The sequence below is a fragment of the Heterodontus francisci genome, chromosome 10, assembly GCF_036365525.1.
Source record: "Heterodontus francisci isolate sHetFra1 chromosome 10, sHetFra1.hap1, whole genome shotgun sequence".
NCBI classification, from domain to species: domain Eukaryota; kingdom Metazoa; phylum Chordata; class Chondrichthyes; order Heterodontiformes; family Heterodontidae; genus Heterodontus; species Heterodontus francisci.
Genome location: NC_090380.1, coordinates 32872917 through 32899778, shown reverse-complemented (window position 1 = coordinate 32899778; position 26862 = coordinate 32872917). Strand labels below are relative to the sequence as shown.

The window sequence follows — 26862 nt, the reverse complement described above, 5'->3', positions numbered from 1 at the left end:
ACTCTGCCACATGAGAGGCAGGTGGTGCTTGAAGGGTCAGGTAGATGCGTAGTTTGGAGATTTATGCACTCCCTCTGTCACCTCGACTTCACCTCCACATGTTTCCAACAAAGTCCCTTGAGGTGTGCGATGCCTCCCTGAAAGAGCTGTCTCCATCTAGGACGGTTATGAGCCAGGGACTCCCACGAGTTGACAGGGATGCTGTTCTCTTCAGGGATGCTTTGAGGACGTCACAAAAGCGTTTCCGCTGTCCTCCCGGGAATCTCCTGCTGTGACCAAGTTCTGAATAGAACAGCTTCAGGAGTCTGGTGTCAGGCATGCGAGTGACATGCCCTGCCCAGCAGTGCTGGTTTTGGGTGATGCTGGGCAGGTTGGCGTGGGAGAGGACGCTGCTGTTGGTTCGTCTTTCTTGCCGCTGGATTTGGAAGATCTTGGTGGTACTTTTCCAGTGCTTAGAGGTGTTTGCTGTAGGTTGTTCAAGTCTCTGATGTATATAGGAACGCAGGGATCACTGCTGCCCGGTAAACGTGATCTTAGTCTCGGGTTTGAGATCCTGATTCTCAAATGCTCTCTTCCTCAGTTGGCCGATGGCAGAGCTGGCACATGGGAAGCGATGATGAACCTCGTCGTCTATGTCTGCCAAGATATGGAAAATGGTCCACATTTTCCAGGATCTCGCCTTTGATCTTGATTGATGGGGGAAGGTGTGCTTTGCGAGCTGGTTGGAAGAGGACATTTGTTTTCCAAGTGTTTAGTGAAAAACCCATTTTCTCATATGCTTTGGGTAAGGAGTTGACAATGATCTGGAGCTCATTTTCAGAGTGAGTGCAAACGCAAGCGTCATCTGCATACCGAAGCTCGACGACAGAGGTTGGGAGTGATTTTGGTTTTGGATTGAAGGCAGTGTAGGTTGAACAGTTTCCTGTCTGTTCTGTAGATTATCTCCACGCCTGTGGGTAGTTTGCTGGTTGTGTGGTGTAGCACTACAGTGAGGAAAATGAAGAAGAGGGTTGATGCGATAACACAGCCTTGCTTGACCCTAGTCTTGACTGAGATAGTGTCTGTGGAAGTTCTGTTGGTGATCATCATGGCTTGCCTGTCATTGTGGAGTAGACAGAGGTTTGGTGACAAACTTCTGAGGGCAGCCAAATTTGAGCAGGAACCTCAATAAGCCTTCACGGTTCATGGAGTCAAAGGCTTTTGTGAGGTTGGAAAAGGCCAGGAAGGACATTCGGCATTGTTCCCTGCATTTTTCTTGGATTTGCCGTGCAATGAAGATCATATTTGTGGTGCCTCTCAATGGGCGAAAGCTGCACTGTGACTCCAGAAGGAGCTCTTAGAAACATTGAAACATATAAAATAGGAGCAGGAGTAGGCCATTCTGCCCTTCGAGCCTGCTCCACCATTTATTATGATCATGGCTGGTCATCCAACTCAGTAACCTGTTCCCGCTTTCCCCCCATATCCTTTGATCCCTTTCACCCCAAGAGCTATATCTAACTCCTTCTTGAAAACATACAATGTTTTGGCCTCATCTGCTTTCTGTAGTAGCGAATTCCACAGGCTCACCACTCTCTGGGTGAAGTAATCTCTCCTCATCTCAGTCCTGAAAGGTTTACCCTGTATCCTTAGACAATGACCCCTGGTTCTGGACTCCCCCACCATCAGAAACATCCTTCCTGCATCTACCCTGTCAAGTCCTGTTAGAATTTTATAGGTTTCTATGAGATCCCCCTCAGTCTTCTGAACTCCAGCAAATATAATCCTAACCGACTCAATCTCTCCTCATACGTCAGTCCCACCATCCCAGGAATCAGTCTGGTAAACCTTCGCTGCACTCCCTCCATAGCAAGAACATCCTTCCTCAGATAAGGAGACCAAAACTGCACACAATATTCCAGGTGTGGCCTCACCAAGGCCCTGTATAATTGCAGCAAGACATCCCTGCTCCTGTACTTGAATCCTCTCGCTATGAAGGCCAACATACCATTTGCCTTTTTTACTGTCTGTTGCACTGCATGCTTACCTTCAGTGACTGGTGTACGAGAACACCCAGGTCTCGTTGCATATTCCCTTCTCTCAGTTTATAGCCAGTCAGATAATAATCTGCCTTCCTGTTTTTGCTACCAAGTGGATAACCTCACATTTATCCACATTATACTACATCTGCCATGCACTTTCCCACTCACTTAACTTGTCCAAATCACCCTGAAGCCTCTCTGCATCCTCCTCACAACTCACTCACCCTCCCACCCAGTTTTGTGTCATTTGCAAATTTGGAGATATTACATTTCGTTCCCTCATCTAAATCATTCATATATATTGGCGACATTGATCACAAGTCCTGGGAGTCAGTTGCCAGCGTTCGCCAGAGCTGGCGGGCAGCCATAAAGGCGGGGCTAAAGTGTGGCGAGTCGAAGAGACTTAGCAGTTGGCAGGAAAAAAGACAGAGGCGCAAGGGGAGAGCCAATTGTGTAACAGCCCCGACAAACAAATTTCTCTGCAGCACCTGTGGAAGAGCCTGTCACTCTAGAATTGGCCTTTATAGCCACTCCAGGCGCTGCTCCACACACCACTGACCACCTCCAGGCGCTTACCCATTGTCTCTCGAGATAAGGAGGCCAAAGAAGAAGATATTGTGAATAGCTGGGGTCCTTGCACCAGTCCCTGTGGTACCCCACTAGTCACTGCCTGCCATTTGGAAAAAGACCCGTTTATTCCTACTCTTTGTTTCCTGTCTGCCAACCAATTTTCTATCCATCGCAATACACTGCCCCCAATCCCATGCACTTTAATTTTACATGCTAATCTCTTATGTGGGACTTTATTGAAAGCCTTCTGAAAGTCCAAATAAACCACATCCACTGGATCCCCCTCATCAACTCTACCAGTTACATCCTCGAAGAATTCTAGTAGATTTGTCAAGCAGGATTTCCCTTTCGTAAATTCATGCTAACTCTGTCCGATTCTGCCGCTGTTCTCCAAGTGCTCTGATATAAAATCTTTGATAACGGACTCTAGAATTTTCCCCACTACCGACGTCAGGCTGACTGGTCTATAATTCCCTGTTTTCTCTCTACCTCCCTTTTTAAATAGTGGGGTTACATTAGCTACCCTCCAATCTGTAGGAACTATTCCAGAGTCTATAGAATCTTGGAAGATGACCATCAAGATGGAGAGTGACGTCGTTGATTCTGAGACTAGGGTCCTGAATCTTAATAAAGGAAAGTATGAAGGTATGAGGCGCGAGTTGGCCATGACGGATTGGGAAACATTACTTGAAGGGTTGATGGTGGATAGGGATTTGGCAAACATTCAAAAAGCTATTTCTAGGGCCACTTCCTTAAGTACTCTGGGATGCAGAGCATCAGGCCCTGGGGATTTATCGGCCTTTAAACCCATCAATTTCCCCAACACCATTTCTCTACTAATACAGATTTCCTTCAGTTCCTCCCTCTCACTAAACCCTGTGTTCCCCAACATTTCTGGTATGATATTTGTGTCCTCCTTTGTGAAGACAGAACCAGAGTATGCATTTAGTTGGTTAGCCATTTCTTTATTCCCCATAATAAATTCCCCTGTTTCTGACTGTAAGGGACCTACATGTGTCTTCATCAATCTTTTTCTCTTCACATACCTATAGAAACTTTTACAGTCAGTTTTTATTTTCCCCACAAGCTTACTCTCATACTCTATTTTCCCCTTCTTAATCAATCCCTTGGTCCTCCTTTGCTGAATTCTAAACTGCTCCTAATCCTCAGGTCTGTTGTTTTTTCTGGTGAATTTGTCTGCCTCTTCCTTGGATCTAATGCTATCCCTAATTTCGCTTGTAAGCCATGGTTTGGCTACCTTTTCCGTTTTACTTTTGCGCCAGACAGGAATAAACAATTGTTACAGTTTAACCATGCGCTTTTTGAATGTTTGCCAAATCCCTATCCACCATCAGCCCTTCAAGTAATGTTTCCCAATCCGTCATGGCCAACTCGCGCCTCATACCTTCATACTTTCCTTTATTAAGATTCAGGACCCTAGTCTCAGAATCAACTACGTCACTCTCCATCATAATGAAGAATTCTATCATATTATGGTCGCTCATCCCCAAGGGATAATTGTCAATTATTCCTCTGTCATTACACAATACCCAGTCTAGGATGGCCTGTTCTCTAGTTGGTCCAGAAAACCATCTTGTATACATTCCATGAATTTCTCCTCTATGGTATTGTGACTAATTTAATCTATATGCAGATTAAAGTCACCCCTAATTACAGATGTTCCTTTATCGCATGCATCTCTAATTTCCCGTTTAATGCCTTTCCCAACATCACCACTACAGTTTGGGGGTCTATATACAACCCCCACTAACGTTTTTTGCCCCTTAGTGTTTCTCAGCTCTACCCATACAGATTCCACATCGTCAGAACTGATATCCTTTCTCACTATTGCGTTAATTTCCTCTTTAACCAGCAATGCAACTCCACCGCCTTTTGCTTTTTGTCTGTACTTCCTAAATACTGAATGTCCCTGGATGTTCATTTCCCATCCCTGATCACCTTGCAGCCATGTCTCCGTAATCCCGACTATATCATACCTGTTTACATCTATTTGCGCGATTAATTCATCCATTTTATTGCGAATGCTCCGCGCGTTAAGGCACAAAGCCTTAAGGCTTGTCTTTTTAACATTACTTGTCCCCTTCCCACTATTTTTCACTGTGGCCCTGTTTGATTCTGGCTTTTGATGTCTCTGCCTATCACTTTTCTTATTCCTCTTACTGTCTTTTGTTCTTGTCTTTGATTCCCCGCCACCCCACCCACCCCCCCCCCCCCCCACCCCACCCGACTCCTTGCCAAGATTCCCATCCCCCTGCCATTTTAGTTTAAACTCTCCCCAACCACTCTAGCAAATATTCCCCCTAGGACATCAGTCCCGGTCCTGCCCAGGTGTAACCTGTCCAGTTTGTACTGGTCCCACCTCCCCCAGAACCGTTCCCAATGTCCCAGGAATCTAAAGCCTCCCCCTCACACCATCTCTTCAGCCATGTATTCATCCGATATATCCTGCTATTTCTACTCTGACTAGCATATGGCACTGATAGTAATCCTGAGATCACTACCTTTGAAGTCCTACTTTTCAGCTTACTTCCTAAATCCCTATCTTCAGCCACTGGGAGGAGGTGACTGAGTAGGATCCTTGCAGTGATCCTCCCTGTGTAGTTGCTGCAATTGGTCTTGTCTCCCTTCTTGAATACAGTCACAATCACAGCATCTCTGAAGTCCCCCGGCAAGCACTCTTCATTGCAGATGAGGGATATGAGGCTGTGAAGTCGTGCCAGGAGTGTATTTCCACCATGTTTCAGGAGTACGGCAGGGATTCCGTTTGTTCCAGAGGCCTTCTTGTTCTTCAGCTGTTGAATGGCTTTTTCGACCTTGATCCAGACTGGGGTAGCAATGAGACTGAGCTGGAGGGATGGAGTCAAGAACATTCAAGTCAAAGACAGAGTCTCGGTTGAGGAGTTCTTCAAGATGTTCCCTCCAGCGAGCACTGACTGGTTGCCTGTCCTTGATGAGTTCTCTTCCATGCTTGGCTCTGAGCGGGATAAGCCCTTGAGTACATGGGCCATAGACGGCCTTGACAGTGCTGAAGAAACCATGCATGTCGTTGGTGTTCACACCGCACTCTTTCTACCCACCATTTGTTTTTTATGTCCAGGTTTTATGCTGCACCACTGCCTTCAGGAGCCTGTAGGATTGCTGCTTTATCTTGGATATGTGCTGATGTTTCCAGTCTGTGGAGACTTTGCGCTTAAGCTCGATTAGATCCTATATTATTTGGTCAGGAGAGTTCTAACTGGGCAGAACTGGAGTTAAAATCGAACGCATCTCAGCGGGTTTATCTCTGCTCTTTTGTCGATGGATTGAGGACTGGCTAACACACAGAAGGCCAAGAGTCGGGATCAATGGGTCTTTTTCAGGTTAGAAAGTTGTAACTAGTGGGGTGCCACAAGGATCAGTGCCAGGGCCTCAACTATTTACTATCTATATTAATGACTTAGAGGAAGAGACAGAGTGTAGTGTATCCAAATTTGCTGACAATACAAAAATAGGTGGGAAGGCATGTTGTGATGAGGACACAAAGAATCTGCAACGGGATATAGACAGGTTAAGTGAGTGGGCAAAAACTTGGCAGATGCTGTTCAATGTGGGAAAGTGTGAGGTCATCAACTTTGGTAGGAAGAATAAAAAGGTAGATTATTATTTAGATGGAGAAAGACTACAAAATACTGCAGTACAGAGGGATCTGGGCATTCTTGTACAGGAAACACAAAAGGTTAGCGTGCAGGTGCAGCAAGTAATTAGGAAGGCAAATGGAATTTTGGCCTTTATTGCTAGGGGGTTAGACTTTAAAAACAGGTAAGTCTTGTTACAACTGTACAGGGTGTTGGTGAGGCCACAGCTGAAGTACTGCGTACAGCTTTGTCCCTGTATTTAAAGAAGGATATACTGGCACTGGAGGCAGTTCAGAAAAGGTTCATTAGGCTGATTCCTGGGATGAAGGGGCTGTCTTATCAAGAACGGCTAAACAGGTTAGGCCTTTATTCATTGGAGTTAAGAAGAATGAGAGGTGATCTTATAGAAATATGTAAGATTTTAAGGGGGCTCGACAGGGTAGATGTTGAGAAGATGTTTCCACTAGTGGGGGAATCTCGAACTAGGGGACATAATTACAGAATAAGGGGGCACACATTTAAAACTGAGATGCGAAGGAATTTCTTCTCTCAGAGGGTGGTGAATCTCTGGAGTTCTCTGCCTCAGAGAGTTGTGGAGGCTTGATCACTAAATGTATTTAAGGAGGAGTTAGATAGATTTTTGAAATCTCGGGGAGTCGAGGGTGAGGCGGAGCAGGCCCGAAAGAGGAGTTGAGGCCTCGGACAGATCAGCCATGATCTTATTGAATAGCGGGGCAGGCTTGAGGGGCTGAATGGCCTACTCCTGCTCCTATTTCTTATGTTCTTATGATGGTGTAGGCATCTGCCTGACTCAGTCAGGAGCCTCTTTAATATGTTCTAATTAAGGGTCCTATGACGTGCTTAGGACCCTGATGGCATTTCACTGGCGTACGACCAGGGTACCTTTATTCCTCAGCCAACACCATCAAAAACATTAACGGGTCATAAGATAATAAGGAATCGGAGCAGGATTAGGTCATTCGGCCCCTCGAGCGTGCTCCGCCAGTCAATAAGATCATGGCTGATCTGATTGGGACCTTAACTCAACGTTCCTGCCTGCCTCCCCACCCCCCCCCCCCCCCCCAACCCCTCCAATAACCCTTGACTCCCTCGCCGATCAAAAATCTGCCCAACCCAGCCTTAATTTTATTCAATGATCCAGCCTCCACTGCTCTCTGGGATAGGGAATTCCAAAGATTAACAGCCCTCTGAGAGAAGAAATTCCTCCTCATCTCCATCTTAAATGGGAGTCTACTTATTTTGGAACAGTGCCCCCTAGTGCTAGATTGCCCCACAAGGGGAAATATCTTCTCGGCATCTACCCTGTCAAGCCCCTTTAGAATCTTTAAGATTGCCTCTTATTCTTCTAAACTCCAATGAGTGTAGGCCCAACCTTTCCTCAGAAGACAAACACCTTCATCCCAGGAATCAACCTAATGAACCTTCTCTCAACTGCTTCCAATACAAATATATCCCTTCTTAAGTAAGGAGACCAAAACTGTACACAGTACTCTAGGTGCAGTCTCACCAATTCTGATTTTCTGTTCTTCCCACCAAAGTGGGCAACCTCACATTTTCCCACATTATGCTCCATCTGCCAAATTTCTACCCACTCACTTAACCTATCTATATCTCTTTGCAGACGCTTTGTGTCCTCACAACTTATTTTCCCACCTATCCTTGTATCGTTTTCAAATTTGGCTACAATACAGTCGGGCCCTTCAAGTCATTCATATAGATCATAAATAGTTGAGGCCCCAGTACTGATCCCTGTGACACTCTACTAGTTACAGTTTACCAACCTGAAAATGCCCGATTTATCCCAACTCTTGGTTTCCGGTAAGTTAGCCAATCCTTTATCCATGCTAATATTACCCCTTATCTTATGTAGTAACCTTTTGTGTGGCACCTTATCAAATGCCTTTTGGATTCCAAATACACTACATCTACTGGTTCTTCTTTATCCCCCCTGCTTCTTACATCCTCAAAAAACTCTAATAAATTTGTCAAACACTATTTCCCTTTCATAAAACCATGTTGACTCTGCCTGATTGCACTAAGATTTTCTAAATCCTCCCCCTCCCCACCTGTGTCTCACCTTGAATCCCCAAACGGGGATCGGAAGGCACGGGACCTCTGGCCACTGGCCAGAATATCGGCGTGGGATGGCCGCCCAGTCCAGGTACGCTCATTTACATTTATTTGCATTAATTTTATTAGGGAAATGAAGGCTCCGCCGCCGTGCGGTGGGGAGGCCACACTGAGTCCTCGCTGCTGCCGGTAAAATGCGGCGGGGCCTTCTCGGCATCGTGGGTCGTTGCGGGCCTCTCCCGCAAGTATTTTACAGGCCCCCCTGCTGTGACCCACGACATCGAGGGGCTGGTAAAATTCAGCCCTACTTGTGAGGACTGCGCTCGCAGTGGGTGGGAGCTGGTTGAGAATTCACATGTCTGCAGTGCTTAATGCTGCAATTGGAGGTAGATATCCAGCTATGTTTGATAGGCCTGTGGCAGCAGTCATGACCTCTGGCTTTGCAGCTTTCTCGCTGCTGTCCAGAAACAATGCCAATGCATGTGGCCCATTAGAAGGAAACCACTTAACTTGTGGCTGGCCAAGAGTTTCCATCCAGGCTCCTCTCTGGTTACATACAGGGCCTGAGGACAACTTCTTCTGGGCACCCTCCTAATAGGTTGACCTCCAGACCTCGAAGCAGGGAATTGAGATGGGCAATGCAGTCAGGTCAGGTCAGGGAAAGCAATAGTGATGAGAGATTCCGTAGTTAGGGGAACAGATAGACGTTTCTGCAGCTGCAGATGTGAATCCAGGATGGTGTGTTGCCTCCCTGGTGCCAGGGTCAAGGATGTCACTGAGCAGCTGCAGAGCAATTTGAGTGGTGGGGGGGGGTGGGGGTGGGTAGTGAACAGTCAGAGGTTGTGGTCCATATCGGAACCAATGACATAGGGAGAAAGAGGGGTGAGGTCCTAGAGGCAGATTTTAGGGAGTTAGGAAGGAGACTAGCAAGCAGGATCTCAAACGTAGTAATCTCCAGATTACTCATGGTACCACGTGCTAGTGAGTATAGAAATAGGAGGATAGAGCAAATGAATGTATGGCTGGTGCAGGAGTGAGGTCTTTAGATTCCTGGGATATTGGGACTGGTTCTGAAGGAGGTGGGACCTGTGCAAGCCAAACAGGTTGCAGCTGAAAAGAATCAGGACCAATGTTCTTGCGGGTGGTTTGCTAGTCCTATTGGGGGGGGGGGGGGGGTGGATGGGAGCCAGGATGTGGCATTAAAAAGGAGAAACAAGGTGCACAATGGATTGGGAGAGACAGATAGCACTAAATTTAAAAAAAAGTAAGGCAGTAGGTGCGTTCAGAGTAAGAGGGAATGTATTAAGATCAAAATTAAGTTTACACTGTATGTGTATAAATGCACGAAGCGTGGCAAATAAGGTTAGTGAGCTGCAGGCGCAGATTGCCACATGGGAGTATGATGGCATGGCAGTAATGGAGACCTGGTTCAGAAAAGGGCAGGACGAGGTACTAAATATTCCTGGATACAAGGTGTTCAGGAAAGATAGGGAAGGAAAGGAAAGAAAAGAAGAGGAGTGGCAGTATTGATTAAGGAGAATATTATAGTGCTGGAGATAGCGGATGTCCCAGAGCGGTCAAGAACAGAATGTATTTGGTTGGAATTAAGAAACAATGGAGGTACCAATACATTACTGCGTGTATTCTATAGATCACCAACTAGTATAGAACGATATCCAGGAGCAGATTTGCAGGGAAATTACAGAGAGGTGTGAAATCTATAGAAAATGGGGGACTTTAATTATCCAATTATAGACTGGGATACGAAGGGCTGGATTTTGTTCCCAACCCAATGTCAGGATCCATGGAGGGGCGAAAGTGGGGGCTGGAAAATCAGAGTGGCAACGGCCCGCCACAGAACCTGACGCCAGGATTGTTGGGCCTGATCTTCCCAGCAGCAGGCAAACTCTATGGTGGCCCCTCGGCCGCACTGCGACAGGACCCAAGCTGGCATATTTAAATAACATATTTGCATGAATTAAAATATAACCCACAGTAATCCTACCTTCAGTTCCCAATCCTCAGCGCGATGAGCGACACTCACACGCCTTCACTTTCCCATCCAGGGAAAGCAGGCACCACCGAGTTAGGGAAGGGTGAACTCTGCACTCTGATGGGTGGAGGGGAAGGGGTGAACTCTGCACTCTGGTGGGTGGAGGGGAAGGGGTGAACCCTGAACTCGGATGGAGGGGAAGGGGTGAACTCTGCACTCTGGTGGATGGAGGGGAAGGGGTGAACTCTGCACTCTGGTGGGTGGGAAAGGGGTGAACTCTGCACTCTGATGGGTGGAGGGGAAGGGGTGAACTCTGCACTCTGGTGGATGGAGGGGAAGGGGTGAACTCTGCACTCTGGTGGGTGGGGAAGGGGTGAACTCTGAACTCGGATGGAGGGGAAGGGGTGAACTCTGCACTGTGGTGGGTGGAGGGGAAGGGGTGAACTCTGCACTCTGGTGGATGGAGAGGAAGGGGTGAACTCTGCACTCTGGTGGGTGGGGAAGGGGTGAACTCTGATGGAGGGGAAGGGGTGAACTCTGCACTCTGGTGGGTGGAGGGGAAGGGGTGAACTCTGCACTCTGGTGGGTGGGGAAGGGGTGAACTCTGCACTCTGGTGGATGGAGGGGAAGGGGTGAACTCTGCACTCTGGTGGATGGAGGGGAAGGGGTGAACTCTGCACTCTGGTGGGTGGGGAAGGGGTGAACTCTGCACTCTGATGGATGGAGGGGAAGGGGTGAACTCTGCACTCTGGTGGGTGGGGAAGGGGTGAACTCTGCACTCTGGTGGGTGGGGAAGGGGTGAACTCTGCACTCTGATGGATGGAGGGGAAGGGGTGAACTCTGCACTATGGTGGGTGGGGTTGGAGTGAACTCTGCACTCTGATGGGTGGAGGGGAAGGGGAGAACTCTGCACTCTGGTGTGTGGGGGAGGGGAAGGGGTGAACTCTGCACTCTGATGGGTGGGGAAGGGGTGAACTCTGCACTCTGATGGGTGGAGGGGAAGGGGTGAACTCTGCACTCTGATGGGTGGGAAAAGGGTGAACACTGCACTCTGGTGGGTGGGGAAGGGGTGAACTCTGCACTCTGATGGGTGGAGGGGAAGGGGTGAACTCTGCACTCTGATGGGTGGGGAAGGGGTGAACTCTGCACTCTGGTGGATGGGGAAGGGGTGAACTCTGCACTCTGATGGGTGGAGGGGAAGGGGAGAACTCTGCACTCTGGTGTGTGGGGGAGGGGAAGGGGTGAACTCTGCACTCTGATGGGTGGAGGGGAAGGGGTGAACTCTGCACTCTGATGGGTGGGAAAAGGGTGAACACTGCACTCTGGTGGGTGGGGTGGGGGTGAACTCTGCACTCTGATGGGTGGAGGGGAAGGGGTGAACTCTGCACTCTGATGGGTGGGGAAGGGGTGAACTCTGCACTCTGGTGGATGGGGAAGGGGTGAACTCTGCACTCTGGTGGGTGGGGAAGGGGTGAACTCTGCACTCTGGTGGGTGGGGATGGAGTGAACTCTGCACTCTGGTGGGTGGGGAAGGGGTGAACGCTGCACTCTGGTGGGTGGGGAAGGGGTGAACTCTGCACTCTGGTGGGTGGGGATGGAGTGAACTCTGCACTCTGGTGGGTGGGGAAGGGGTGAACGCTGCACTCTGGTGCGTGGGGAAGGGGTGAACTCTGCACTCTGGTGGGTGGGGATGGAGTGAACTCTGCACTCTGGTGGGTGGGGAAGGGGTGAACTCTGCACTCTGATGGGTGGGGAAGGGGTGAACGCTGCACTCTGGTGGGTGGGGAAGGGGTGAACTCTGCACTCTGGTGGGTGGGGATGGAGTGAACTCTGCACTCTGGTGGGTGGGGAAGGGGTGAACGCTGCACTCTGGTGCGTGGGGAAGGGGTGAACTCTGCACTCTGGTGGGTGGGGATGGAGTGAACTCTGCACTCTGGTGGGTGGGGAAGGGGTGAACTCTGCACTCTGATGGGTGGGAAAGGGGTGAACTCTGCACTCTGATGGGTGGGGAAGGGGTGAACTCTGCACTCTGATGGGTGGGGAAGGGGTGAACTCTGCACTCTGGTGGGTGGGAAAGGGGTGAACTCTGCACTCTGGTGGGTGGGGAAGGGGTGAACTCTGCACTCTGATGGGTGGGGAAGGGGTGAACTCTTCACTCTGGTGGGTGGGGAAGGGGTGAACTCTGCACTCTGCTGGGTGGGGATGGAGTGAACTCTGCACTCTGATGGGTGGGAAAGGGGTGAACTCTGCACTCTGCTGGGTGGGGATGGAGTGAACTCTGCACTCTGGTGGGTGGGGAAGGGGTGAACGCTGCACTCTGGTGGGTGGGGAAGGGGTGAACTCTGCACTCTGGTGGGTGGGGAAGGGGTGAACTCTGCACTCTGATGGGTGGGGAAGGGGTGAACTCTTCACTCTGGTGGGTGGGGAAGGGGTGAACTCTGCACTCTGATGGGTGGGGAAGGGGTGAACTCTTCACTCTGGTGGGTGGGGAAGGGGTGAACTCTGCACTCTGCTGGGTGGGGATGGAGTGAACTCTGCACTCTGGTGGGTGGGGAAGGGGTGAACGCTGCACTCTGGTGGGTGGGGAAGGGGTGAACTCTGCACTCTGGTGGGTGGGGATGGAGTGAACTCTGCACTCTGGTGGGTGGGGATGGAGTGAACTCTGCACTCTGATGGGTGGGGAAGGGGTGAACTCTGCACTCTGATGGGTGGGAAAGGGGTGAACTCTGCACTCTGATGGGTGGGAAAGGGGTGAACTCTGCACTCTGGTGGGTGGGGAAGGGGTGAACTCTGCACTCTGGTGGCTGGGAAAGGGGTGAACTCTGCACTCTGATGGGTGGGGAAGGGGTGAACTCTGCACTCTGATGGGTGGGGAAGGGGTGAACTCTGCACTCTGATGGGTGGGGAAGGGGTGAACTCTGCACTCTGATGGGTGGGGAAGGGGTGAACGCTGCACTCTGATGGGTGGGGAAGGGGTGAACTCTGCACTCTGATGGGTGGGGAAGGGGTGAACGCTGCACTCTGATGGGTGGGGAAGGGGTGAACTCTGCACTCTGATGGGTGGGGAAGGGGTGAACGCTGCACTCTGATGGGTGGGGAAGGGGTGAACTCTGCACTCTGATGGGTGGGGAAGGGGTGAACGCTGCACTCTGATGGGTGGGGAAGGGGTGAACTCTGCACTCTGATGGGTGGGGAAGGGATGAACTCTGCATTTTGTTGAACTGTCTGCAGAGTTGGTCGCCTTTTAAAAATGGCACCAGCACTTGCTTCTGCATCGGTGATGCCATGAACGGTGTCGCCAGTGCCCCCCTGCCATATGATTGGGGGCGGGGGGTGGTGTGGTCGCTGTGAGTATGTAAAGTGGTCGCTAGCCGCAGAATCACGATGGCACTGTTCCTGCGCGGGCACCGCCATTTTCCGCAAGCTGTGGCAGGACTACAAAATCCTGCCCTCAGGGTGTAAAGGGCAGAGAGGGGGAAGAGTTTTTGAAGTGTGTTCAAGAAAATTTATTTGATCAGTCTGTTTCCAGCCCGATGAGGAAGGAGGTAGTGCTGGATCTGATTCTGGGGAATGAGGTGAGTCAAATGGATCAAATGACAGTAGGGAAACATTTAGGGAATAGTGATCATAGTATCATAACGTTTAGGTTAGCTATGGAAAAGGACAAGGAGCAATCCAGAGTAAAAATATTTAATTAGAGGAGGGCCAATTTAAATGGGTTGAGAACGGATCTGGCCCAGGTAAATTGGAATCAATGATTGACAGGCAAAACTGTAATGGAACAATGGGTTGCTTTTAAAGAAGAAATGATTTGAGTACAGTTGAGGTACATTCTCACAAGGGGGAAAGGTAGGACAACCAAGCCAGGGCTCCCTGGATGATGAAAGAGATAGAGAACAAGATGAAGCAGCAAAAGGTTGCATATGACAGATGTCAGCTTGATCGTACAAGTGAGAACCAGGCTGAATATAGAAAGTTCAGAGGAGAAATGAAAAAGGAAATCAGAGAAGCAAAGAGGAAATATGAGAAGAGACTCACAGCTAACATAAAAGGGAATCTAAAAGTCTTCTATAGCCATATAAATAGTAAAAGGGTCATAAGAGGAGAAGTGGAGCTGATTGAGGACCAAAAAGGGGATTTCTGCATGGAGTCTGAAGTCATGGCTGAGGTATTAAATGAGTACTTTGCATCTGTCTTTACCAAGGAAGAAGATGCTGCCAAAGTCATAGTGAAAGAGGAGGTAGTTGAGACACTGGATGGCTAGCTGTATTTAAAGTTGATAAGTCAAGATCAGATGAGATGCATCTGAGGATACTGAGGGAAGTAAGGGTGGAAATTGTGGAGGCACTAGTCATCATCTTCCAAACCTCCTTAGATGCAGGGGTAGTGCAAGAGGACTGGAGAATTGCAAATGTTGCACCCTTGTTCAAAAAAGGGTGTCACAATAAACCCAGCAGCTACAGGTTGGTCAGTTTAACCTCAGTGATGGGAAAGCTTTTAGAAACAATAATCCGGGGCAAAATTAACAGTCACTTGTACAAATGTGGGTTAATTAAGGAAAGCCAGCACTGAGTTGTTAGGGGCAAATTGTGTTTAACAAACTTGCTTGAGTTTTTTGATGAGGTAACAGAGAGGGTTGATGAGGATAATGCGATTGATATGGTGTACATGGATTTCGAAAAGGCATTTGAGAAAGTGCCATACAGTAGGCTTGCTGGGAAAGTTGAAGCTCATGGAATAAAAGGGACAGTGGCAGCATAGATATCAGGTTGGCTGAATGACAGGAAACAGAAAGTAGTGATGAATGCTCGTTTATTAAATTGGAGGAAGATATACAGTGGGGTTCTCCAGTGGTTGATACTAGGACTACTGGCCGGAATTTTACTGCTCCCCAACAAGTGGGCTGGCGGCGGGGGGTGGGGGACACGTAAAATACAGTGTGAGGCGGGGGTGGGGTGGTGCATTCCCATGTCCGCTGCAATTTTATGTGGGGCAGCCGTGGCAAGAAACAGCCTGCCTGCCCCAGGCCAATCAAGACCCTTAAGTGGCCAATTAACTGGCACTTAAGGGCCTCCTCCTGCTGTCACGGGTATTTTATCCTCGGCGGGCAGACGGCAAAGGCCTCAAGAACCCCGCCTGGTAAAAGCAGGCGGCCTTCTTGCGGGCTGGGGGGAGAGCCCCCTGATCGTGCACCCTGTACCCCACGGAGGGCCACCCTTGAAGCCCCAATGCACAACACTCCCCCCACCCCCACCTAACTGACACCCCTTGCCTCACCAGGGCCCGGTCAATTGTACCCGACAAGACCCTAAATACTTACTTTAGTTCCAGAGCTGTCCTTCCTGTTGCCTCTGATGCCTGCGTGTAGTCCCAGCAGTGGCCACCACTCCCAGTGATGCTGCTGGGACTAAGAGCTGCCGGCCCGCTGATTAGCCAGCATCTCCATTAGGCGGGACTTCCTGCCTCAATGAGGTGGAAGTCCTACCCAAGACCAATTAAAGGCCTGGGAAGTGAAAAGTCCCGGTCTGGTTCCCCAGGCCTGGTGGAGACGGGCTTGCCACCGACTCTTCAGCTGGTCGACAGGGCTTCCCACCCAACGTAAAATTCTGGCCATTGCTTTTCTTGATATATATTAATGACCCAGACTTGGGTGCACAGGGCATAATGTCAAAATTTGCAGATAACACAAAACTTGGAAGTATTGTGAACTGTGCGGAGGATAGTGATAAACTTCAAGAGGACTGGTGGAATTGGTAGACACGTGGCAGATGAAATTTAATGCAGAGAAGTTTTGATAGGAAAATAGATGAGAGGCAACATAAACTAAAGGGTACAATTCGAAATGGAATTTAATCCTGAGAAGTTTGAGGTGATACATTTTGGGAGGACTAACAAGGCAAGGAATATACAATGGATGGTAGGACCCTAGGAAGTACAGAGGGTCTGAGGGACCTTGGTGTACTTGTCCATAGATCACTGAAGGCAGCAGCACAGGTAGATAAGGTAGTTAGGAAGGCATATGGGATACTTGCCTTTATTAGCCGAGGCAGAGAATAAAAGAGCAGGGAGGTTATGATGGAATAAAAACAAGAAATGCTGGAACCACTCAGCAGGTCTGGCAGCATCTGTGGAAAGAGAAGCAGAGTTAACGTTTCGGGTCAGTGACCCTTCATCGGAACTGACAAATATTAGAAAAGTCACAGGTTATAAGCAAGTGAGGTGGGGGTGGGGCAAGAGATAACAAAGGAGGTCTAGATTGGACCAGGCCACATAGCTGACCAAAAGGTCACGGAGCAAAGGCAAACAATATGTTAATGGTGTGTTGAAAGACAAAGCATTAGTGCAGATTAGCTGTTAATACACTGAATATTGAACAGCAGCAAGTGCAAACCTGAAAAAAAAACAGTAGGTAAGCAAACTGAACAAACTAAGATGAAATGAACTAAATGCAAAAAAAAAGGTTTTAAAAAATGTAAAAAAGAATGTAAAAAAAAAAGGAAGAAAAAAATAACTAAAAATGAAAGTAAAATGGGGGGCTGTCATGCTCTGAAATTATTGAACTCAATGTTCAGTCCGGCAGGCTGTAGTGTGCCTAATCTGATATGACCTTTTTCCTCAACCGAGGATTTCCCCCCACTGTGGTTGACAGGGCCCTCAACCGTGTCCGGCCCATTCCCCGCACCTCTACCCTCACCCCTTCCCCTCCCTCCCAGAACCATGACAGGGTTCCCCTTGTCCTCACTTTTCACCCCACCAGCCTCCATATCCAAAGGATCATCCTCCGCCATTTCCGCCACCTCCAGCGTGATGCCACTACCAGTCGCATCTTCCCCTCCCTTCCCCTGTCAGCATTCCGAAGGGATCGTTCCCTCCGCGACACCCTGGTCCACTCCTTCATTACCCCCACCACCTCGTCCCCGTCCCATGGCACCTTCCCCTGCAATCGCAGGAGGTGTAATACCTGCCCATTTACCTCCTCTCTCCTCACTATCCCAGGCCCCAAACACTCCTTTCAGGTGAAGCAGCGATTTACTTGTACTTCTTTCAATGTAGTATACTGTATTCGCTGCTTACAGTGTGGTCTCCTCTACATTGGGGAGACCAAGCGCAGGCTGGGTGACCGTTTTGCGGAACATCTCCGCTCAGTCCGCAAGCAGGACCCTGAGCTTCCGGTTGCTTGCCATTTCAACACTCCCCCCTGCTCTCATGCTCACATCTCTGTCCTGGGATTGCTGCAGTGTTCCAGTGAACATCAACGCAAGCTCGAGGAACAGCATCTCATCTACCGATTAGGCAACTACAGCCTGCCGGACTGAACATTGAGTTCAATAATTTCAGAGCATGACAGCCCCCCATTTTACTTTCATTTTTAGTTATTTTTTTCTTCCTTTTTTTTTCCATTCTTTTTTACATTTTTTACAACCTTTTTTGTTTGCATTTAGTTCATTTCATCTTAGTCTGTTCAGTTTGCTTACCTACTGTTTTTTTTCAGGTTTGCACTTGCTGCTGTTCAATATTCAGTGTATTAACAGCTAATCTGTACTAATGCTTTGTCTTTCAACACACCATTAACATATTGTTTGCCTTTGCTCCGTGACCTTTTGGTCAGCTATGTGGCCTGGTCCAATCTAGACCTCCTTTGTTATCTCTTGCCCCACCCCCACCTCACTTGCTTATAACCTGTGACTTTTCTAATATTTGTCAGTTCCGATGAAGGGTCACTGACCCGAAACGTTAACTCTGCTTCTCTTTTCATAGATGCTGCCAGACCTGCTGAGTGATTCCAGCATTTCTTGTTTTTATTTCAGATTTCCAGCATCCGCAGTATTTTGAATTTATTTTAGAGGTTATGTTAGAGCCAAAGCTGGAGTACTGTGTACAGTTCTGGTCACCACACTATAGGAAGGATGTGATTGCACTGGAGAGGGTAGAGGAGATTCACCAGGATGTTGCCTGGGCTGGAGCATTTCAGCTATGAAGAGAAATTGGATAGGCTAGGGTTGTTTTCCTTTTAGCAGAGAAGGCTGAGGGGGGACCTGATTGAGGTATACAAAATTATGAGGGACATAGATAGGAAGAAACTTTTTCCCTTAGCTGAGATGTCAATAACCATGAGGCATAGATTTAAGGTAAGGGACAGGGGGTTTTGAGGGGATTTGAGGAAAAGTTTTTTCACCCAGAGGGTGGTTGGAATCTGGAACGCACTGCCCGATGAGGTGGCAGAGGCAGGACCCCTCACAACTTTTAGGTAGTATTTCGATGAGCACTTGAAACGCCATAGCATACAAGGCTACGGGCCAAGTGCTGGAAAATGGGAATAGATAGGTGCTTAATGGCAGGCATGGACATGATTAGATTAGATTAGATTAGAGATACAGCACTGAAACAGGCCCTTCGGCCCACCGAGTCTGTGCCGAACATCAACCACCCATTTATACTAATCCTACACTAATCCCATATTCCTACCAAACATCCCCACCTGTCCCTATATTTCCCTACCACCTACCTATACTAGTGACAATTTTTATAATGGCCAATTTACCTATCAACCTGCAAGTCTTTTGGCTTGTGGGAGGAAACCGGAGCACCCGGAGAAAACCCACGCAGACACAGGGAGAACTTGCAAACTCCACACAGGCAGTACCCGGAATCGAACCCGGGTCCCTGGAGCTGTGAGGCTGCGGTGCTAACCACTGCGCCACTGTGCCGCAGTGATGGGCCGAAAGGCCTATTTCTGTGCTGTATACCTCTATGACTCTAAAGAGGGTGCAGGAGCAGAGGGACCTGGAGTATATGTGCACAAATTGTTGACGGTGGCAGGGCAGGTTAAGAAAGTGATTAAAAAGGCATACGGATTCCTGGGCTCTATAAGAAGAGTCATAGGAATGGATTTTGATTTTCGGGTTCAGACCCTGACAACCAGAGCCTGGGATTGTGTCTGCCGTCCAGTTTGAAGCACTGGAAGCATTATGGAGGTGGGTTTGGAATGTAATTTTTAAAGATACACAATGGCCATCACCGGGCTTACCGTTACTTATATATATAAGTAACCAGGGATCTCTGAGGGCCTCTGTGGGCATGGAAACATGTCTCCTTGCAGTCCACCACCCCCCAACTCCCCCCTCCCCTCCCATGCTTTGCTCCTCTGGCCTTCTGCTGTCCAGGAGATTGCAACTGCGATAGCACATCCTGTCCAGTGCCAGAGTGATCTGTTCCCATCTGAACTCCCTCAGCGAGGCTTGGTGCATTCACTGGGCCTTCCCGTGCCAACCCTAGCTGCCACAGTGATGCCAGCGGACTCACTTCCCTCTCTGCTTTCCTGCCACTTTTCATTGTGACAAACTCTTTCAGCTGCAGCAATAGCCACACTGAGACTCATCTGCTGCCTCTGCTTTAATTTAATCAGCCCTTCCCATAGCCCTCGTGGCCCTCCACAATGCTCACATCTTCACAATCCTGTCATATTCCCTCCCATGGCGACTTCCCCATTCCCAGCCTTTGACAATTGCTCACTGTTACTGACAAGCCTGTCAAAGAGCTCTTTAATGAGCACAACAGGCAATTAAATGGAGGCGAGTGCCCAACCCATTCCCTCCCTGCCAGCGGCACTTCGAAAATAGCATCACATTCCGGAGGCAGCAGGAGCCAGTGCTGACCTCCAGGAACGCAATATTCAAATCTCTCTCACAGATATTGCTGCACTCAGTGGAGTTTGAAAATCCAGCCCATAGAGTACAAAAGCAAGAAAGTTAGGGTAAACCGTCATAAAACACTGGTTTGGCCTCAAATGGAGTATTGGGTCCAATTCTGGGCAATGGCCTTTCGGAAGGATGTGAAGGCATTGGAAAGGATACAGAAAAGATTTGAGAATGTTTCCGGGGATGAGATGTTTTGTTTATGTGGATAGATTGGAGAAACTGGGTTTGTTTTCCTTAGAGGAGAGAAGGTTGAGAAGAGATTCTGTTTCCATTGGTGGAAGGATCGAGAACTAGAGGACACTGATTTAAGGTGAATGGCAAAAGAACCAACTGCGACTTGAGGAAAAATCTTTTCACTCAATGAGTGGTTAGGATCTGGAATGCACTGCCTGAGAGTGTATTGGTGACAGATTCGATCGAGGCCTTCAAAAGGGAATTGGATACACACCTGAAGAGAAAACATCTGCAGGGCGACGGGGAAAGGGTGCGGGAGTGGGATAAGTTGAGATGCTCTTGCAGAGAGTCAGCATGCCGTGATGGGCTGAATGGCCTCCTTTAGTGTTGTAACCATTGTATGATTTTAGGTCCTTTGTGCTTCATTTGAATAGCATCTCACGATTGCACCTGGAGTAGGCACTATTACTCCATTCCCGGAGGATACCTGGAAATTCCAGGGCATTGCCAAGGCAGCGAGATACGATGATACAGGACTTTGCCCCATTTTCTCTCCGATTTGTGCCTTATGACTGAGAGTTCCCTAGGTGTAAAGCAGGAGAAAATCTGCCCCAGACTTTAGCTAACTGCACAATAGCAGTTGGGCCCGTGTGGAAATGCATGAGAACTTTTTTTTCCAACAATATTACTGTATTTTCCAGTTTACCTTTTTTGACTAAACACTGGGAACACTTGAAACATCAGGAAGATTTTCCTGTTTGGTTTTCATTAGCAACAGGTAACAATGTTGTGTGCACATTACTTCATGAATATAGTGCAGTGGGTTTGAGTATAAGTTCATTCAATTATGTCTGAGAGAATTAGAACAATTTTCTTTATAAGCTGCCTTAATTACTAGCCTTTCTGCGCCATTTTTGTCTGAAATCCACTCTATGGGCTGAATTTTCCCAATCCCACAGAGATGGGTTTGGAGGTGGGACTGGGATCAAAATGAGAGAACTCATATCAGGGTGGCTCCCTGACGTGTCCCGCCATCATGTGATCTTGCTGGAGGCAGGCTCTGACCAGTACCAGCCACCTGCCCGCAGCGGTGGGTAGCAATTAGGCTCAATTAAGTCCCCGCTTGGGGGCAGTTTAGTGACGCCGTTGGGATCATCCTGACGGCGGATGGGCTCCCCACTGAGGCCGAAGTCTGGCAGGTGCCAGCAAATCATCAGAAAAATCCCCAGCCTTCCCTCCAGAGCCGTGGGTGCCAGAGGGCCACAGCTGTGTCCGCAGGCAACCCAGTGGAGGGGTTTCCCCTCCACACTGTTGCCCTGGCAGCTGTGGCAATACTTATTTTTTACACTTTTATAATTGTTCGAAGGGAGCCTCCATCTGTTTCCAGTAGTTTACCACTTGTATCAGATTCATTGCTACAAAATGCAGCATTTTCTGACAGCACCATCAGAGATCAATCCGGATTTCCTTGAAAATCTCCCTTTTCCTGTGATTCATGCTGGTTTACAGCTGTAGGCGCCTTGCAACCCAAGTTATTTGTCATTGTGAGCCTAGGCAGCAACTTTAGGAAGAACTCACAATCAGTAGACATTATACCACATGTTGTTGCTACAGCTGAGAACAGATGGTTGCGTGAGGAAAAAAATCTTCCGATTTGCACCTATTTCTACCTTTAATTTGAATGGCTTACTTAAAGTCTGGTAGAAATAGAACCCCTGGTTAGATTTAGCTGTGATCTTTAATGACTTGTGAGAGAGACTATAACTCACTTCTTTCTTGATTGCTCATTGGATATAAGGGTGTTTCCACAATCTGGTGCATCCAAGAGAGTTACTGTTTTAGGCGGCAGATTTTGCAAAATTGCGGGTAAGCAGCTTGTGGTTTTCTGACCATCAAAAAGGAAGTGCATTTCCCTGTGAGTGCTGTTCCTTACTGGAAATGCTGGATTGTGCACCCAGCAACAACTTGCATTCAGCTAACACCTTTAACATGTGAAATCTCCCGAGGCACTTCACAAAGAGGCATAACAAATAATCATGAATCAAACTTATCGATTGGATTTCAGGTTGACTCCTTATATGTTATAAAAACAATGGCATCCTTTCAAATATTTTAAATTTGTATCTCTATTTCAGAACTATCTAATCCTTTCCTTATGATCCCTCCATTGCTACATTGAAAGAAAGTCTTGCATTTAAATGGAGCCTTGTGTGACCTCAGGATGTCCCAGAGCAATTTATAGGCAACTAAGTACTTTCGCAGTGTCGTCACTGTTGTATTGTAGGAAACGTGCCAGCCAATCTGCACACAGCAAGATCCCACAAGCAGCAATAACCAGACAATCTTTTTTGGTAGTGCTGGTTGAAGGTAAATATTAGTTGGAACACTGGGCAGAACTCTCGTGATCTTCTCCAAAATAGTGCCGGGGGCTCTTTTACAGACAGCACCTCCAATAGTACAGCACTCCCTCAGTGCTGCATGGAAGTATCAGCCTAGATTAGGGGGTCAAGTCTCTGGAATGGAGCTTGACCTCGCAACTTTCTGACTCAGAGCGGAGAATGCTACCAGTGAGCCACATTGCTGAGGTGTTGGGTAGATTCCTGTTCCCAGCTTTCGAATTGATTATTCGAATTGGGCCTTGTACCACTCTGTGGCGAATTGCATTTGTAAACCAACCACCTGCCCCATCGCTCTTTCCCTAATAGGACTGTCAACCCTGCAGAATTGTTTTGGAGTCTCCAGGAATTAATCTCCTGGTGACCCCTGCAAACAACTCTGGAGAAATATTATAGGGGCATTAAAAAGTGTTGCTTTTATTTGCTTTGAACGCTTTCATTTATTAAGCTGTAAAAATATTGCATATGGAAAGATGGCTGTTTGACTGGGCAGTGGGATAGGAAGCTGGAGGTCATATGATGAAAATTCCAGGAATACATGCAACCAGAGTTATAACCCTATTTACCAGTCGTCATTAAATTGTGTACCAACTCACCCATTTCGGCCAATGACTTACTGTACAGTTGAGGAATGATGCTAGAATTTTATCTATTTTCCTTTGCCTTCCAGATCAAAGAGGAAACTTCTGGGAAGGAAAGATTCTGATGAAGGGCCGAATGTAAACAAACCAAAATCATCCCCCGGCACCTCCCCCGGGACTCCTCCGGCTGTTCAGAAACAGCCTAGCCCTATTTATAGGAGTGTCCGCAAATCCAACACCTCCCACGAGGAGTTCAAACTACTGCTGCTTAAAAAAGGCAGCCGGTCTGACTCCAGCTATCGACTGTCTGCGACCGAAATATTGAAAACTGCAAATCCAGTATCTCCCAAGTCCCCAGGAGACAGTTCCCCAGAGCAGGCTAAAGATTATGAGGACGTTTCCCCTTTCCCTTCTGCATGTGAAATGCAGTCGCCAATTTCACCATACTCCCCAAGGTTCAGTACAGAAGGAATCTCCTCCAGGAGCTTCGCTGCCTCGCTATCTTCCCGACCGAGTCGATCTCGAGCCCCGCCAGCAGCGGGCAGCAGTCGCTACAGCGTCCGCAGTCGCTTTCACAGTGCACCAATGCAGGTCATCTCCGAGGGGGAAGCGGAAAACTCAGATGGAAGCCCACATGACGATCGGACCTCGGAGGGCACATAACTATCTGGAGCAGCAACAGTTGTAAAACAAACATATACATGCATGTGGTTTAGTGTAGCAATGTTTATACTGAAAGGTTTATCAAAGGCAGGGCAGCTCTTAAACAATTGAGAAAAAAACTGCTGTCCAAGGTATTATCAAAAAAGCTATTGAAATAATAGATCCCTTCATTGTTTCTCCAAAACTGCTGGTGATTTGATCATTTTAGCGTACACATACTTTGATTAAATAAGCTACATTTTGAAATGTAACCAGAGTAAACCATGAAAAGAAAGATTTTTGACTCCTTAATGAAAGAAAATCAAAGGCTGTCTTTAATGAATTTGGCAAATACTCTGTTTAAGGGGCTCATATGAATTTTGCATGGTTGTTCCCTTTCATGTGCGGTTAGGGAGTGTCGTTTTCCTAGAATGATTAAACAGCTGCTTAAGCAATAGGACAATTGTGAGACATGTACAGTGCAGTTCTTGGTATTGCCGACTGAGTGATGATTTTCGAAATAAGAAATGAAATACCTATGACATGCACCGCACAGACTTTGAAACTAATGTAAATACCATCATTTTTAGTCAATTTCAAATAGTATTAATCCTTTGAGCAGTGCACATTCTTCATAATTTGCATCATCAGAGCGTTCCGGGAATGAAATAGTACTGTATCTTAAAGACAAAAACAACGATGGATGAGGAGAAACATGAGCAAATTCATTTTTTTCCCAAAAATGTATTTTGCAAACACTGTCTTAACTCTAGATCATAACATGGTCCAGATATTATTTCTAAAAATGAACATGTGTTTGTGGCTTCTTTTCATCCACAAACCACAACTGAGCTACCCTGTTACTATAATTAGTTTGAAAGAAAAATAACTTTTACATCTTCCTGAGATCGACAGGGGCTTTATATACATTAATGTTTAAATCTAATTGATACCATTGTCCAGTTCTAGGAGTTTAATCTTACACATTTGCTCAAGCGTCTTCCGTTACAGCTTAAATCTTAATTAACTTCTACTGTTTACAGAAGAAATAGCATTACATACAAAGAATTAATACAGTGCTACCTAATCATGAACAATATTACGTTCTTTTTAAACTTACTAAAGATCATTATATTGTACAAATATAAAAAAAGGAACCTAAGGAAATGATTATTTTTGTGATTAAAGTTGAATTATTTGTGTCTAGACACCAAGAAATGCATGTTTGCAAAAATGCCATAGTTTAAAACAATATATAAGCATTTTCGGAACCACAATATTGGGGGTGGGTTGGTGGGGAGGGGGGTGCAGATGTGGTGAGAAAAAAACAGAGCCTTTTTAACAAGGTCATGTTATAAGATACTTTACCATAGTAATGTAAATGTTGTTTAAGCTACAGGTTACAATGCACAGATGTCAATAACTTGGGATTAACATGGAATTAACTGACAAGATAAAAAGACAGTTTTCTGTAGTTTTAAGTTCTTCAGTAAAAAGGGAGAGAAAAGTAGTTAAGTTCATGGGGGCAGTTTTAACCTAAACTACTTGTCAAAACAGAATAATGTTGGGCGAGATGCAAAACCAACTGATCTCATGAGTTCTCCGCCCAACGAGCTAGCTTAAAATTACCCCCTCGTAGGTTTGGGAAGGAATTGGTGAAGGTGTAAACTCAAAGAATGGTTAAGATGGAGGAGCCATTTCATGTGTATTGAAAATGTAATATTCAAAAAGTGAGAAGAGGATGAGTAACCGTGAGAGATGAATGATACGCGAATGGGTAAGAAAATGGGATTTTTTAAAGTGCAGATTGATCCAGCAATGTTCAGAAATTTTGCCAAGAAGACTGTCATTCCACTTCATCAATGGAAGGTGAAGAAATGCAGAAAGCAGTGTAGATGTTAAAATATCTACACTGAAGACTTGAAAATAGTCCCAATTTAGGAATGGGTAGTGATAAAGCTGTAAACATTATTTTCTCAAAAACAATTGGAAGTATATTTGGCACCATGAGCTGATTCTCTTTGGTTCAGTGAACTACGCAACATAGAACAAAGCACTGTGATCTGTTTACTTGAGTGTTTGCTCATCAGACTTTGTCAACTTCAGTTAGAAGGAAATGACTGTTACAAAAGTCACAGCTACCATATCTGGTCAAATCCACACTTCAACAAAAGCAGCAATCACATCAGAAAAAGATAACAGGAAAAGATGCAAATGATTGAACTGGAAATAAGAACAGAAAATGTAGGAAAGGCACAGCAAGACTGATCAGCACTTGATAAAATGTTAGCATTACAAGGGAGATCCTCCTGTTTAGAAGGATCCTCCTGAAAAATGTTAACCTTGTTCTTTCAGATGCTGAGTACATGAGAATTTTTTTTTCAGGTTGTGGGGGGGGGGGGGGGGGGGGGTAGTAGTAAAATATCTTATAATATTAGCATTTTCTGCCTACTGATAAGATTGCTTCTGCCATATCAGATATTTCATTCCTGTATGTCAAACTGTACATTATTTGGAATAGCCCGATTTTTACGAATGAGCACATTTGTGTAATATGAGTGCTGATATGAATTAAGCAACACACACAGGTTTTTAATCACTTAGCATATAAAGCACTCAACAAGAAAGAGACGGTGTTTTTCAGCAAAATTTATGTATCAGCTGACAAGCAGCTACAATATCAGCAGCCTAGTGCCATATCTTTCCTCTAGGACATGTGGCTACATGAAAATATTTAGGAATGAAGAAAAAAATCTTCTGGACAATTTACTTGTTAAAATATATTGATGCATAGTTATAAAAAATACTGCTTATTTTTTTTAAAAGCACTCATTCAATTACTGAATGCTGCGACAGCACTGCCATCTTTGAACAAGGTGAACTAATTATATTGTACAAATTACTTTTGTGAACCATCATTCCAATATGTGTTCTGTTGTTTGCACTGAAGTGTAAGACAGTGAGTGTTTGAAGTTCTGCAGCTGCTTTCTTATAGCCTCTGATGATTCCTAATTTATATAGGCTTTCTTTCTGTTTATTTGGCATATATAAGACAACTACA

The 26862-nt window shown here is 46.8% G+C and overlaps 1 protein-coding gene across 2 annotated transcripts in view; it reads left to right on the top strand.

Annotated features, from left to right (window-relative positions):
* The window catches only part of nhsb (Nance-Horan syndrome b (congenital cataracts and dental anomalies)), a 474669-nt gene extending 448482 nt beyond the window's left edge, over positions 1–26187 (top strand). For both annotated transcript variants that reach the window (XM_068040418.1, XM_068040416.1), the window contains exon 9: positions 23249–26187. In XM_068040418.1, coding sequence (XP_067896519.1) covers positions 23249–23822 — 574 coding nt within the window. In that variant the 3' untranslated portion in view covers positions 23823–26187. The remainder of the gene's footprint in view (positions 1–23248) is intronic.
* The last annotated feature ends 675 nt before the right edge of the window (positions 26188–26862 follow it).